At 41.3% G+C, this 15,564-nt stretch overlaps 1 protein-coding gene across 2 annotated transcripts in view; it reads left to right on the plus strand.

The window, feature by feature from the left end:
• cpvl (carboxypeptidase vitellogenic like) overlaps nucleotides 1–15,564 on the plus strand; it is a 104,286-nt gene that overhangs the window by 20,978 nt on the left and 67,744 nt on the right. For both annotated transcript variants that reach the window (XM_043689523.1, XM_043689524.1), the window contains exons 2-4: nucleotides 5,893–6,074; nucleotides 8,081–8,199; nucleotides 15,032–15,146. In XM_043689523.1, coding sequence (XP_043545458.1) covers nucleotides 5,894–6,074; nucleotides 8,081–8,199; nucleotides 15,032–15,146 — 415 coding nt within the window. In that variant the 5' untranslated portion in view covers nucleotide 5,893. The remainder of the gene's footprint in view (nucleotides 1–5,892; nucleotides 6,075–8,080; nucleotides 8,200–15,031; nucleotides 15,147–15,564) is intronic.

Here is a 15,564-nt window from a genome sequence, read left to right on the forward strand (position 1 = left end):
GGGGAAAGATATAAAAGAGACCTAAGGGGCAACTTTTTCACACAGAGGGTGGTACGTGTATGGAATGAGCTGCCAGAGGATGTGGTGGAGGCTGGTACAATTGCAAGATTGAAGAGGCATTTGAATGGGTATGTGAATAGGAAGGGTTTGGAGGGATATGGGCTGGGTGCTGGCAGGTGGGACTAGATTGGGTTGGGACATCTGGTCGGCACGGACGGATTGGACCGAAGGGTCTGTTTCCATAGTGTACATCTCTGAGGTCTGACTCTATTATTAGCATTCCCCTTTCCAGTCTCCTGACTAGTCACAGAATAAAGGTGTGATGACGATCCATGGTTGTTAATTGAAGGATTTCTAAAGTAAGCCCACTTACTTGGAGCATCGGATGCTGAAGGCAACTGATAAGTGTTTTTCTTTCTGACCAATGACCTGTACATGTGGCCCACGACCTCAAACAAGGTGAAGGGAAGCCTCGCCTTGTGTGCTCAGTGATGTCCACTGGTTTGTGGGAAGCATGGAACAGCCGTGAGCGGGAAGATGGTGAAATTTAAAATGGATGTGTGAACTTTGCCTCAGCTACCCCATTCTCCACAAATCAATTCGCTTGATCAGATCCCCACTGCCTGCTGCTTGGGCTGCTCCCACCAGCCCAGTGGCTGCTCCTGCACAGGTACATGTAGACTGGCATCATGGACTCTTAAAACCTGGCTATATGGCACAAGCATCTCTGATGTCAGATGTCTAATCTGCTGTGCGGTCTGCTGAAGCCAGGGTATAGTATCACCCAGGAGCAATAAGAAATGTACAGGGAAAGAGGAACGTGCAGGGTGATTGTTACGATGTGACTGGCATAACACATTTGAACATGTTTAAGAATTATAAATCTTATGCCAAACCTGTTATGATTCACCCTGCCCGCCAAATAGACGTGCCCCTTTACGGGAAATATTATGGTCATAGTGAAGGGTGAGCAAAGGATTGGACATGGTGTTGGAATGATTTATGTTGAGATTGTTGCGGGGGAGGGGGGGGGTTGGTGTTTGCGGGGGAATGGTGTTATGGGCTCAACACTATCTTGTCACGATTCTTGCACTCAGGAACTATGTCTGGATGAGGCTTCTTTGACATTCAGTGATTGGCTGCAGACACTCTAGGCATATCAGATCCTTTGACCTCCTCAGAATTATCCTTAATGTTTCATCCTGCTGCAGCTTTGATCTCACTTCCAGAGTAATGTCATGCAGGGCACAGCTGACCATTACCATTCGGGATTCCCATGTTGGTGTCTTTTGAACAGCATTCCAAATCTGTCTAGGTTCCTAAACCATAACTTCAACCCAATGACAGGAATTGCCCTTGGCAGCGCACGCAGTGGGTGGGGATTAATAAAGAAACGCTGCTGAGAGCACATGGGTGGTCCAGTTGACACTTCATTACAAATTCAAGCTTGCATTCATAAATGTGTTGCCATATTATTGACATCACCTATCTAATTGACAGTTATTGTCAACTGCAGCTACAAGTTTTGCAGGTTACCTCTCCTTAACACCATACTATGTTACAACCTTATTTAGGAGAGTGTTACTCTTTCCTTAACATGCCCCATCATGTAACAGCATCTCATTTTGCAGTGTGGGTGTGTCACATGTTGGAAGGCCTTCAAACTATTGAAACCATTCACTTTTGTTCAACAACAGCAAAAGCGAAGAAACACCGAAAAGGTGTGTTTCCTTCTGGGAGTGAACAAGGTCTGTTTGCATTTTCAACAATGATGAATTTACAGTTAGATGATACTCCACCCAACGCATGTCGATAGGAATTTGTGCCTGACACTGTTGGGCTCTATCATGCTGAAGGTGATGTACCACCCATCATTGCCCTCGATCTTCCTCCTCTGAAGACTGCTGCCACTTTCTCAGCACTTTGGCTGCTTCAGTTGTGCAGATCACAGAATGGTAGGATTATGTGGCATTGAATGGGCTGCATTATATCTATACTTGCTCTCATTGTTTGTTTCTCAATAACTATCATTGTAAAGCATCCAAACCTTGGAACGAAGTAGGCACATGAGAGTTCTCAAGGATATAAGTGTCATGGCAGCTTCTGGGGTACCTGGTACAGACTTCCAAGATGTAATTGTGATGGCCTGTATATTCATGGAATGGAGGTGGGGTCAATTGCATTAGAGTATGGCACTCTCAATGCGACATCATAGTCTGTCATGCCAAGCCCTAGAGGAAGCCAGTGATGTTTGTAAGGTTATGTCGCAAACTGCAATAGTGACCTAGTCACTGGGGAATAGAAATGAGCTGGTGTAATGTGGCGCAAATTGTATCAGTAACAATCTTGATACGATTGAGGGTTGAGAGATCCTGCACAGGTCCCCAGTTGATTCTGAGAAGCAGCCAGCTGCACAAACTTTAAAAATAAAACAAATAACTGCGGAAGCTGGAGTTCTGAAACAAACACATTCAGAAATTCCTGGAGAAACTCAGCAAGTCTGGCAGCATCTGTGAAGAGGAAACAGACTTTATGCTTGAGTTTTCGGACTCTGGCCCTCCTATACCACCACCTGAGGGGACTTTCAGCTACAGCTCTTTCTGCTGAAGACTGTTGCTGGTCCAATGCTTCGACCATAAGGAATAGGAACAGAAGTAGATCATTTGGCCCCTCAAAGCTGCTCCACATTCAGTAGGAGCGTGGCTAATCTGACATTCCTCGTGTTACTTTACTGCCTTTCCCTATATCCCTTGATTCCTCTACTAATCAAGAATCTATCTATCTCAGCCTTAAATATACATGGGAACACTGCCCCCACAGCTCTTTGTGGCAAGGAATTCTAAGGACACTCAACCCTCTGAGAGAGAAATTCCTCTTCATCTCAGTCTTAAATTGGCGCCCAGAAACTTATTCTGAGACTATGCCGTCTGGTCTTTGACTCTTCCATGAGGAGAAACATTCTCTCAGCATTTACCCTGTCACACCCTTTAAGAGGCCTATTTGGTCAAAGGGATCACCTCTCATTCTTCTAAACTCCTATTGAGCAGAGTTTGAACCTGTTTGGCCTTTGCTCATAAGACAATCCCTACTTAGCAGGGATCATTCTGGTGAACCTACTCTCAACTTTCTCGAATGAAATGATACCTTTTCAATAAGGGGACCAAAACTGCTCTCAGTTCTTCAGATGTGGTCTCACCAGCACCTTCTCCAGTTGCTGTAAGGCGTTCCTACTCCCTTGTAATAAGGGCCAACATTCTCCTGGCCTTCCTGATTACCTCCTGTACCTATGTGTTAGCTTTCTTCGTTTCGTGCACACATGCCTGTCAGGTCTCTGTGTTGCAGTTTTACACCATTTAAATAATACTATTCTTTTGTCTTCCCTTTCAAAATGAACAACTTCACATTTTCCCACAATATCTCAATTTGCTGTCTTTCTGTTCACTTACTTAACCTATCAATATCTCATTAATGATGACCTGTTGTTGTGGCTGGATTCATTGGTTGCAGTTTTGGTAAACTTCGGAACATCAGAAACAGAACAATATCTTAGTCATGAGCAGTCAGCATTCACATTACATACAAATGCCAGTTTAATGCAGTCCTCCTACAGTGGGACTAGAACGACTCTGACAGGAAGGGCCATGGAATACTGCTACATTGACCTTTGTTCTGATTTTGTCTGCAGCACAAACCTTACTACACAAATTCAATAGGAGAACGTTAATGTGGTAGGATTACTCCAACCTTATTCCTACTACCCCGCCATCCCAACATCATCTAAGAAAGGCAGTATTGCACACAAGACCATGTTGGTGAATGAATACTTACAGTTTGAGGTGAGAGGGAAATCTGCCCCGTGCCCTTATGCAGTCTGACATCTTGGATCTTTATGAATTGTGGTCCGCAGCTACCGTTTTTAAAGTTGCCTCTGATTACTTCTACTTCCCAAAGATGACTATCATCAATCTGCAATGACATGATTAAGGTTGTGACCAGGTTTTCTACCCCAAGATGCTGGATATAGAATGTGTTTCACATGCAAGGTTCTATGACTATAGATGTATATACTTTTTTTTTAAAATCCTCTCTTTTCTAATTCTTATATACTTGCACTTAATCCAGTCCTACTTTTTCTTTCTAATTCCCTTTCAGTATCTGATTTGATATTGAATTTACTACTTTCATATCCTGATTCAACTTTGTTGTTCATTTAAGGTACTTCAGTCTGACGATTCCGGAGATGCACAGTTATTTGCTCTGTTCACGCGGATCCTGGATCCCCTGTAGAGAGTGTAGTGCCATTTCCAGCTCCCATGGCAATTATGTGCAGAATAAAATTATGGAAATCTCGTGAATCATTGAATCTAATGATCAATGAATGCTGAACAGCTACAGTAAATTCTAGCTCAATGTGTTAAGCAAATTGAGCTGAAATCATGTCACATACAAACCAAAAGTGCTAGTCTTAAGCAGCTGCTACATATGTCTCTGTCCATAGTAATTGCTGACTTGTTAACAAACAATAAATACATTATTTTAGTGGTTAGAAGAGAAGGCTTCTTACTCAGTCCAAAAAAGTGATTTCTAGCTGCATGTTATTATTTCCTCTGGCACTTTTCACATTGTTGATTTTTAATGTCTCGACTTAAGTCTCACCTTTTACTGCTGTATCCAGTGTTGCAACGGAGACTGATTAGTTCCGTTGGCTAGATAACCTCGCATGTAGTTCAGAATAATGTTAACGTGTAGGGTCGGTTTTTTGCTATGGCTGAGGTAATCTTGGTATGTGCTAACTAAATCTGCCCTCAGACTAGAAGACAATGGTGAGCAACCACTGCCCTTTGCAAATAAAATGGCTCCAATGATATTAGTGGACAAATAGCCGAGGACCTACCTTTGGCAGAGCACACACTGTATGACAAACCTTTGAGTAGTAGGAGATGGGATATCATGTTGACATTGTACAGAACGTTGGTGAGGCCTCTTCTGGAGTACTGTGTATAGTTCTGGTCACTCTGTTAAATGAAGGATATTATTAAACTGGAAAGGGTTCAGAAAAGATCGATCAGGATGTTGCTGGCATTGAAGGTGTTGAGATATAAGGAGAAGCTGGATAGGTTAGGACTTTTTTCATTGGAGTAGGAGGTTGAGGGTTGATCTTGCAGAGCTTTATAAAATGGAGGGTATAGGTTCGTTGAATGTCAAGGGTCTTTTCCCTAGAGTGGGGGAGTTCAAAACTAGGGAGCATATCTTTAAGGTGAGAGGAGAAAGATTTGAAAAGGACATGAGGGGCAACATTTTTGCACAGAGTGGTTAGTGTGTGCAGCAAACTTCCAGAGGAAGTGGTGAATGCAGGTACAATTACAACATTTAAAAGGCATTTGGATACGGTTCATGAATAGGAAAAGTTTGGAGGGACAGGGCCAAGTGCAGGCAGGTGGGACTAGTTTAAGTTTGGGAGCACAGTCAGCATTGCGTAATTGGACTGAAGGGTCTGTTTTCCTGCTATATGACTCTGACTCAATGACAACACCGTAGCATGGAAATTGACTTTCCATGAATTCATTTCGTATCAACAATATGTTTGAAGTCATGCAATTCATAACTGAAGTCTCACTGCAGCGATTGATTCATGTACAGTAGGATTGCTTTAAACAGAATGGAAGGGGCGATTATTAATCCAATAATATAATTACTGATAGATGTATGTCATCTTTGTTAATGTTGATTTATAAAGCACCCATTATTTAATTTACAAATAATAAGATTAATTATTTTGTATTTGGCTGTTTAACTAACAATTTGATTTACCACATTGCAGCTCCATTACACAGAGAAATGTGAAGCATTTTTTTCCTAAGACTAAACAACCTCTCTGTCCATTTCCTTTAGGATGTGGCAAACATGGCTATTTGTCATTGCACTCGTTTCCATTCAGCCATGCTGTATGTCTGGAAGGTTTACTTTTCTCCGTCAAATGTTTAATGGTGTCAAAGTTTCTACACCCTCAGTGGCAGACCCTGGGAAACCCCTCTTTCTCACTCCTTACCTGGAACGTGGAGAAATTGAGAAAGGTGAGATAAACATTGGCCGACAGTCGATTATAATTGCAAACATCAAGCTGTTTAACTCTAATTTAGAAGGGTACAATTAGAATGTTCTGATTCTTTAAATCATCTTCTAGTTTGTTTTCATAATTAAGTACAAAGAAAACTTTCTGAATATGAATGAGAGGTTAATAGGTTTCTGCTAGACTACGTTCTAATTCCGATAATAATTTAGCTGGGTATTTCTGATGGCAAGCTAAAATGAGTGAAGTTGCAGTGTTTTTAAAGAATGTTACATGCTTATCTTCAAGTGCTCATCCAACTGTTACCACCCAACGCCTGGAGGAGGAACGCCTCATATTCCACCTTGGGACTCTGCAACCACATAGGATAAATGTGGATTTCACTAGCTTCCCCATTTCCCCTTCTCCCTGGTTAAGGGCTTATGTCCAAAACGTCGATTCTCCTCCTCAGATGCTGCCTGACCTGCTGTGCTTTTCCAGCACCACACTCTTGACTCTATGGAGCTTGCCCACACCCACTTGGGCTGTTTCTGTTGTTCCAACATTTTTTTTAAAAACAACCTTCCAAGGCCTCTCAAATTGTTTATCTTCTCAGAGGCTGCTTAGCACCTGACTCCAATCTCTGCCTAAAAGAAACCAAGACAAAACACACGTCCTAAAGCCATAGTATTGTCACACTGTTAACCTGACCTACCATCTTCAGGGATCTGTGGACAAGCACCCAAGATCCCTCCCTTCCTCTCAGCTTCTGAGTGGCACACCATTCATTGAATACTCCCTTCTTCCAAAGTACGTCACCTTACATTTATCAGGGTTAAATTTTATCTCCCAATGATCTGACCAATCTATCTTTCTGTTACTTAACACCTTTGGCCTCACTGTCAACTACTCAGCCAATCTTTGTGTCAATCGCAAACTTATTTATTATGCGCCACATTGTCATCTACATCATTTATGAAAATCACAAAAGAAAGGGACCAGCAGTGACCCCTGTGGTAAGCCACTGCAAACTGGGCCCAAGTCACACAAAAAGCCTTTGACCACCCATCCTCTGTATCCTGTCACCTAAGCCAATTTTGGATCCAACTTAACAAGTTTCCCTGAATCCTATGTATTTTGACCTGTATCGGTCAGTCATATGGGACCTTGTTAAACGCCATGCTGAAATTCATATAAATTACATAACTGCCCTATCCTCATCACTTCCTCAAAATTCCACAAGATTTCTTAGGCAGGTCCTCCCTCTGACAAAGCCATGCTGACTATCCCTGTTCAAGTCTTGTCTCTCCCCTAAATGGAGATTAATAATACTCCTTCACTAATTTCTGCATATGTTTCTCTACCATTGAGGTTAGACTCAGTTATCTTTACTTTCTTGGTCTATCTCTGCCACCCTTCTTGTGAAGTGGAACCACATTAGCTGTCCTCCAGTCCTCTGGCGCCTCTCCTATGGCTAGAGACGATTTGAAAATTTGGGTCAGGACCCTTGTAATTTCCTCTCTCATCTCCCATGTCACAACTCAAACAGACATGGGGAGATGACCACTTATAAATCTACGAAAACCTCTACTACCTCTTTGCTGCTTATATGAATCGGTTCAAGGATTTCACAGTCCACCTTTCTCGAATTCTGTACTTGCACCCTCCACCTCCTGAGTAAAGACAGATATGAAGTGAACACTCTGCCATTGTCCTCTAGTTTCAAACACACCTTGCCCTCACAGTCCCTAATAGGCCCTATTCTATCCCTGGTTATTTCCTTTCCCCTTCTCATACTTGGCGAATGCCTTGGGAATCTCCCGAATCTTGCATTTTGGATAGAGTTTTATTCAAGGCTGTTTTCCAGTTGTGTTTTTTGAATAGAACATAGAACATAGAACAATACATTTGAGGGAAATTTGTTTATGTTTACTAATTTGAAAACCATGAAGAAATTTTAAACTTTGAACAAGCATAGAGTTTCTTCAGACTTGTGTAGAAGTGTTAACTCTGTTCACTTCTTTTTTCCAGCTCGAGAGTTGAGTTTAGTGGGTCCACTAGAAGGCCCAGTTGTGAAGAGCTACTCTGGATTTTTGACAGTGAATAAGATCTACAACAGCAACCTTTTCTTCTGGCTTTTCCCTGCACAGGTAAATATCCATAATGGTATGTATGACCCGAATATCTTGCACAAAATAAAACTCCAGAAAGAGTGTAACGAGCATTCACTGTGGATTTTTTTGGGCACTTAGTTTTGATATATGTATCTGACTTTGTAAAAATTCACGGAATCATAGATTCCCTACAGTGTGGAAACAGGCCGTTTGGCCCAACAGGTCCACACCAACTCTCTGAAGAGTAACCCACGCAGACCCATTCCCCAACCCTATTATCCTATATTTACAGCTGACTAATGCACCCAACCTACACATCCCTGACAATTTAGCATGGATAATTCACCTAACCTGCACATCTTTGGAGTTGCCGGAGGAAACCCACGCAGACACGGGGAGAATGTGCAAACTCCACACAGACAGTCACCTGAGGCTGGAATCGAACCCGGGGACATGGTGCTGTGAGGCAGCAGTGCTAACCACTGAGCCACTGCGTTGCTCCAAATTCTAAATTTCAAAGGATGGAAAAGGAACGCTGTAATGTCAGTGTTTAATCATTTGGAACTTTGGATGGATGTATCCTCTTACAGAATGCATGGGGCAGCTATAATGGCATGTTTAACTGGGAGGGTTAGAGTTTTGGGAAATAACGCCTCTTATCGTTTACTGTGTCATAGGACTCATAACTTGCAGATTATTTTCAGCTGACACAAGAAGAAAATGTCAACCTTGAACTATGGTAACGTTTAGAACAGAACTATTTCTTTCTCGATGTCTCTTTGCTTGGTGAATAGATAAAAACTTTGCCCATTATTGTTATTTTCCTTACTGTGTGCTGTCTCTGGCTGTTGTACTGTTTCACTGAGCCTGCAGCCCTCAAAATGGGCAAGATTTCAGTATATCCATGAGCTTAGAAGTGACCGGAGATGGGAACCCTTTACAATATTATCTCTTTCATATCCCAGGGTCACTGCCAGTATTTGTAGCATTCCAATAGTTTAACTAGCTCAAAGATCAAGGTCCAGCATTTCCAGTCCGTGTCAATACTGTGCATCACACCACTGCCTGTGAAGATTTCTGCAGCCACCAATGTTGCAATATTCCAGTCAGGATTTTAATTTGATTTAATTTGATAGATTATTGTCACATGTACCTAGGCACAGTGAAAAGTTTTGATTTGGGTTCAGTACAGGTAGATCATACCATACAAACTTAATAGAACAGAGCAAAGAATACACTGTTACCACTGCAGAGAAGATGCATAAATAGCAAGATCAACATTAAATTTAAAATTACAGAGGTCCACTTAGAAGTCTACTAACAGCAGGGAAGAAGCTGTACTTGAATCTATTTGTGCGTGTACACGAGCTTGTATATTTTCTGCCTGACAGAAGACGGTGGAAGAGAGTATAGCCAGGATGGAGGAGTCTTTGATTATATTCACGATTTGGAGACGCCGGTGTTGGACTGGGGTTTACGAAGTTTAAAAAAAAAATCACACAGCACCAGGTTATAGTCCAACAGGTTTATTTGGAAGCACTAACTTTTGAAGCGCTGCTGCTCTATCAGATGATTGTGAATGAAGGAGCAGTGCTCCAAAAGCTAGTGCTTCCAAAAAAAACCTGTTGGACTATAACCTGATGTTGTGTGATTTTTAAATTTCATTATATTGGTTGCTTTCCCAACACAGCGGGAAGTGTAGATGGAGTTTATGGATGGGGGCTGGTTTGTGTGATAGATTGGGCTCTATTCACGACTCCCTGTAGTTTCTTGCGGTCTTGGGAAGAGCAGTTGCCAAACCGCACCATGATGCATCCAAATAGAATGTTTTCTATAAAAATTGGTGAAAGTTCTTGTCATGCCAAATTTCCTTAGCCTCCTGAGGAAGTAGGGACATTTGTTGTGCTTTTTTGACCATTGCATCAATATGGGTGGACCAGCACAGACCGTTGGTGATCATCACTCCCAGGAACTTGATGCTCTCAACCATCTCCACCTCAGCACCATTGACACAGACAGGGACATGCCCTCCACCCCACTTCCTGAAGTCAATGACCAGCTCCTTTGTTTTGTTGATGGAAAAATTGTTGTTTTTACACCAGGCAGCTAAGCACTCAATCTCTTTCCTATATTCTGTCTTGTCATTGTTTGAGATTTGCCCTATCACTTTGTGGACCAGTGCAGTCATCATGTAGAAGGTTGAGCAGATATCCTTTTATGACATTAGCTGCCATAACCAGCAAAGATTTTAAAGGTTTTGTGTCATGGAATGGGTGGGTGAACCCTTTTCATTAACCTGATACATCCATTAATATTATGTTTAATCTAATTAGCACATCGAAAGCTGAAAATCCATTGGAGGCAGTTCAGAGGAAGTTTCAGACTAGATTGATACTTGGAATGAATTGGTTGTTTCTACTGGGGTTTCAAAGACTGAGAGGTGACTTGATTGAAGTGTATAAGATCTTGAACCGTCTTGACAAGGTGGACGTGGACAGGATGTTTCCTGTTGTAGGTGGATCCAGAACTAGGAGCACTATTTTAAAATTATAGGTCATCTTTTTAGGCCAGAAATGAGATTTGATTTTCTCTTATTTGAAGCTCTCTGCCTCAGGTGGTGGTAGAGGTTGGATTATGAATATTTTGAATTCGGACGTAGCTAGATTCTTTTGCTGAACAAGAATTTGAGGTTTTTTGATTAGATATAGATTCCCTACGGTATGGAAATGGGCCCTTCGGCCCAACAAGTCCACACCGACCTCCCCCCCCCCCCCCCCTCCAACCTTCCCCGAACAGTAATCCACCCAGATCCATGCCCCTACCCTATATTTACCCCTGACTAATGCACCTAACTCTATGGGCAATTTAGCATGGCCAATTCACCTGACTTCCACATTTTTGGATTGTGGAAGGAAACCGGAGCACCGGAGGAAACCCACACAGACAAGGGGAGAATGTGCAAATTCCACACAGACAGTCGCCTGAGGCGAAAATCGAACCCGGGTCCCTGGCACTGTGAGGCAGCAGTGCTAACCACTGAGCTGCCATCACTTTCAGTCTCCTGATTTTAAGCCAATTTTGTATCCAGTCAGCCAGCTCACCCTGAAATCCACTGGTCTAACTTTACGAATTAGTCTACCATGCTTTACTAAAGACCAAGTAAACAATGTCATCAAACTTCTTGGTTACTTCCTGAAAAACCACAATCAAGTTTGTGAAACATGCTTTCCCTAACGTAAAACCATGCTGACTATCCCTAATCATTCCTTGCCTCTCCAAATGCATATAAATCCCATCTTTCAGACTCACTTCCAATAACTTACCCACCACCAAAGTCAGGCTCACAGGTCTATAATTCCCAGGCTTGTCTTTACACCCCTTCTTAAACAAAGGCACAACACTAGCCATTCTTCAGTCATCCAGACCTTTACCTGTAGTTATAAATGATAGAAATATTTCTGCAAGGGCCCCTGTAATTTCCTCCCTAACTTCCCAGAACATCCAGGGATACACTAGATGAGGTCCTGGACATTTATCCACCTTTTATATTTTCTAAGACCTCCAGCACTTCCTTTTCTGTAATGTACTGTTTTCAAAACATCAGTATTTATTTCCCTGAGTTCTCTAACCTTTATTTCTTTCCCCACAGTAATAGCTGATGTGAAATATTAATTTAATCTCTCTCCCATCTCCTGAGGTTCAACACGAAGGCTACTTTTTTGATCTTTAAGGGGCACTACTCTCTTGCTCTTCATGTAGTTATAAGAATCTCTGGATTATCCTTAGTTTTATTTGCCATGGCTGTCTCATATCATCTCTTTGCCTTCCTGGCCTCTCTTTTAAGTATGCCCCTGCACTGTACTGTTCAAAAGATTCATTTCAACCCAGTTATCTCTATCTAATATATGATTTTTTTTATTCCTGACTAGAGGCTCTATATCTTTATTCATCCATTTTTTTCTAATCCTACCAGCCTTACCTTTCACTCTAACAGAAACATAATGATGCTAATGAGTGCTAGCAGTGCATTGCTACAGCATAGGGATCTGGATAAGCCATTTGGTTCTGTGGCTAGAAGAGCAGGTAAGAGACTAGGAATCTGCAGCAACCCATCTCCTTACTCACCAAAGCCTGTCCACTACCTACAGTACACATGTCAGGAGTGTGATGGAATATTCTATACCTGTCTGGGTGAATGCAGCTCTGATTAGCTCGACACCATCTAGGACAGAGCAGCCCATCTGATTGGCACCACAGTGACAAACATTCACTCTCTCCATCACCATTGCTCAGTAGTGATGGTGTGCGCTTTCTGCAAGATATGTTGCAGAAATTGACCACGACTCCTTCGACAGCATCTTCAAAACCTATGACAATTACCATCTAGGGCTTTTGCCCAAAAATGTCGATTTTCCTGCTCCTCGGATGCTGCCTGACCTGCTGTGCTTTTCCAGCACCACTCTAATCTAGACTTTAATTTAGTGTATCCTTGAATACTGTATCTGGTCACTAAGATTAAAGGAATGCTTACAAGTGCTGGAAGAGATATGGAGCTGTAAGACTAATAGTTCCACATGAGAAATGCTGGCAAAACCTGGGCTTTTCATCCAAGATATAAAGGAACCAGAGAATTAGCTTTTTTTTAAAAAAAAAGGTTTTTCGACTGTTCCACTGAGGAATAGTGCAAAGTGGTAGAAGCTGATTAAAAATCTGTCAAAAATATTTATTGTCTTGTTAGTGAAATTTCCTGCTTTTCAAAATTTTAGGTTACACAGAACCATGGTGTGCCCAGACAGGGGAGGTGCTAGGGGTGGCAAAGTGACCAAAGCTATCAAAGGAAACTTGAAAGGACGTAGGAAGCTACAAAGGACTGTGCAAAGCGCAGATAGAAAGTTTAAAAGTGGCAGCCTCAGAGCAACAGTGAGAAAGTGAGAAATTAAATAACAGTTGGGAAATGGATAGAAATGAGGCATAAATGATAGAGAAGTGATCAGACACAGGAGTTGCAGAATATGAACAGGGTTAAAGTGAAGCGGCTGTTACAGAAGAGCCAACAGAGGGAGCAACATAGTGGAGAAATAATGAGAGACACACACACATTAGGGGAAATCAAGGTGTAAATAATATTTGTCGAATTATGTAATATCAACTAATGAGAAATCGTGTAAAAACATTAGAATACAACTGATGGCAACAGTAATTGTTCAGTGGCTTTTGTTTCAAATAATGATGTTGAACAGAAGTTGTCAGAAAATTCTGGAGGATGTTGGAGCGATGGGAATCTTGTTTCAGACAGATGGCAGTGTGGAGCATTGCTTCGCAATACACCAAAATATCAGAAAGTTAAACCTCACCAGGTTAATCTTGGTGTGGCGTTGAGTTGTGCTTGCAGCAACCATGGAGAACCCAGTGAGGGGATGTGCTGGTGGTGGCTTCATCTTCCTGCAGATACAAGATTTGAATGCTGAACTTAAAAATTTAAATAGATTATTATAGAATTCCCTGCTGTATTTCTGAAGCAGAGTTGGAGCATATGGTCTCTGACTTAACAGCTTTTGTTTCATTTCTCATCTCTGCCTCTGTCACATTTTGCTTCTATCTTTGCTCTCTCTCTGTTCCTTTTTGTGTTATGCTGTTGTTTTGCATGTGTGCTGGGTACTATAACATGGAAGGGAGTTGCTAAGCCTGCACTTCCCCTTATTCTACCCACTATTATTTTGGATGAGACACTAAAACATGGTCATATTTATATTTTTTAGGTGTGTATAAAAGATTCTAAGATGCTATTGGAAGAAAAGCAGAGATTTTTTTTCCCCTGGTGCTGTGGCCACCCATCATCAGTAAAGACCAGATAATCTGATCAATATCACATTTACTGTTTGTAGAACCGGACTAAATGCACATTAGTTGTTGCATTTTCGCAATGCCCACACTTTAAAGTTACTTGATTGGCTGTAAAGCACTTTAGGTCATCTGACTGTTGCATAATTTAATATAAATGCACGTTTTGTTTTGTGGCTATCCGCTACATCTACATGATTATCTTAACCCTGTAAACCAGGTTGAACTGCATTTTTTCGTAATGGAGGAAAAGCAGTTGTATGATTCCAATGTGTATTGAGTTCAGGGCCATCTTAAAATTTTAATGGACGTGTACTGAAACACAGAAAACTCATTAGATGAAGAATCGTTTGGTCATACTCCATAGTCTCTGTGGAAAACTCCCCAGGGTGAGTAGAACATGCTCTTGGAGTTCTGATAGAGGTTAAACTAAAACTGGAGATTCTTGATACACCAGGCCAGACCTTAAACTGCTCAAGTAATGCTTTTTGGCTGGAGGATGAACACAGGTGATAAAGAGAAATGTTTCATTCAACAGAACTAGCACTTTTCAATCTGATCCATGAAAACACAGCTGAAATCATTTAAAAACAACTCCTTTATCAGAGTGTGATTTTCATCTTGCAGTGCAAGATTTCTTTTGAGACCAGCTGTTGGTTGATTTTACAGTTCTACTGGATCCAATAAAATTCTAATTATTGACCATACGCTATGATGTACCCCTTTCTCCCTGACTTTGAAAGGCTCTGAAGCTTACAGAGCCTATAAAGACTCCCTTACTCATTGCACTTTCCCCACCAGGTCACATATTAAACTTGTTATTTGTTCCTGTTCATCATCTTTTGAGTTTATTTTGAAGTAAAGCTGTTATTTTATCCCCTGCATAGATGCAATTTTGAATAAGTTTTAATGTTGTACAATCATTTTATTCCCTCCCAATTCTTGCAGCATTTCCCCAGAACCCATGCTATTCATCATTTTAGTTCATTTACTTGTAATCTAATGCTAACTCTGTGTGCCTTTACAGACACTTCCACAGACTGCCCCTGTATTGCTCTGGCTTCAAGGTGGCCCTGGAGGCTCATCATTGTTTGGGCTATTTGTTGAGCATGGGCCATATGTTGTCACTAAAAATCTTACATGTAAGTACATCTTTGATGTTATAAGGTGGATATATTGACTCTATATCCCTATGTCTAACTGTTGTTCTTCCTGTGAAGTAACCCTTTTCTTTCCATGAATGCTTTGAAGTGGCCATTCAGTTATTTTTTTTTTAAATCATTTGTTTGGACTTGTCAATTTACTTTGAATGACTGTTTCCTGTTGAAATGTGATATGCTAAGCTGAATGCATTTAAGTTGCTAATTGATGAGAATGTTGTAGTTTTAATTATGTGGTTCAGGAAGTGAGCAACTTTTTTTTTGAGAATGTGCATGTTTTCTACTTGTACTTGGCTCAGGCACGGAAGTGGCAGTGATATGAATTTTCATTTATTTTGAGGTTTAGATGGGTGAAAAATTGATTTTCACTTCCCTTCTCCAAGTCTATTTTTGAGAAAGT

This window comes from Chiloscyllium plagiosum, chromosome 5 (assembly GCF_004010195.1).
Source record: "Chiloscyllium plagiosum isolate BGI_BamShark_2017 chromosome 5, ASM401019v2, whole genome shotgun sequence".
NCBI classification, from domain to species: Eukaryota; Metazoa; Chordata; class Chondrichthyes; order Orectolobiformes; family Hemiscylliidae; genus Chiloscyllium; species Chiloscyllium plagiosum.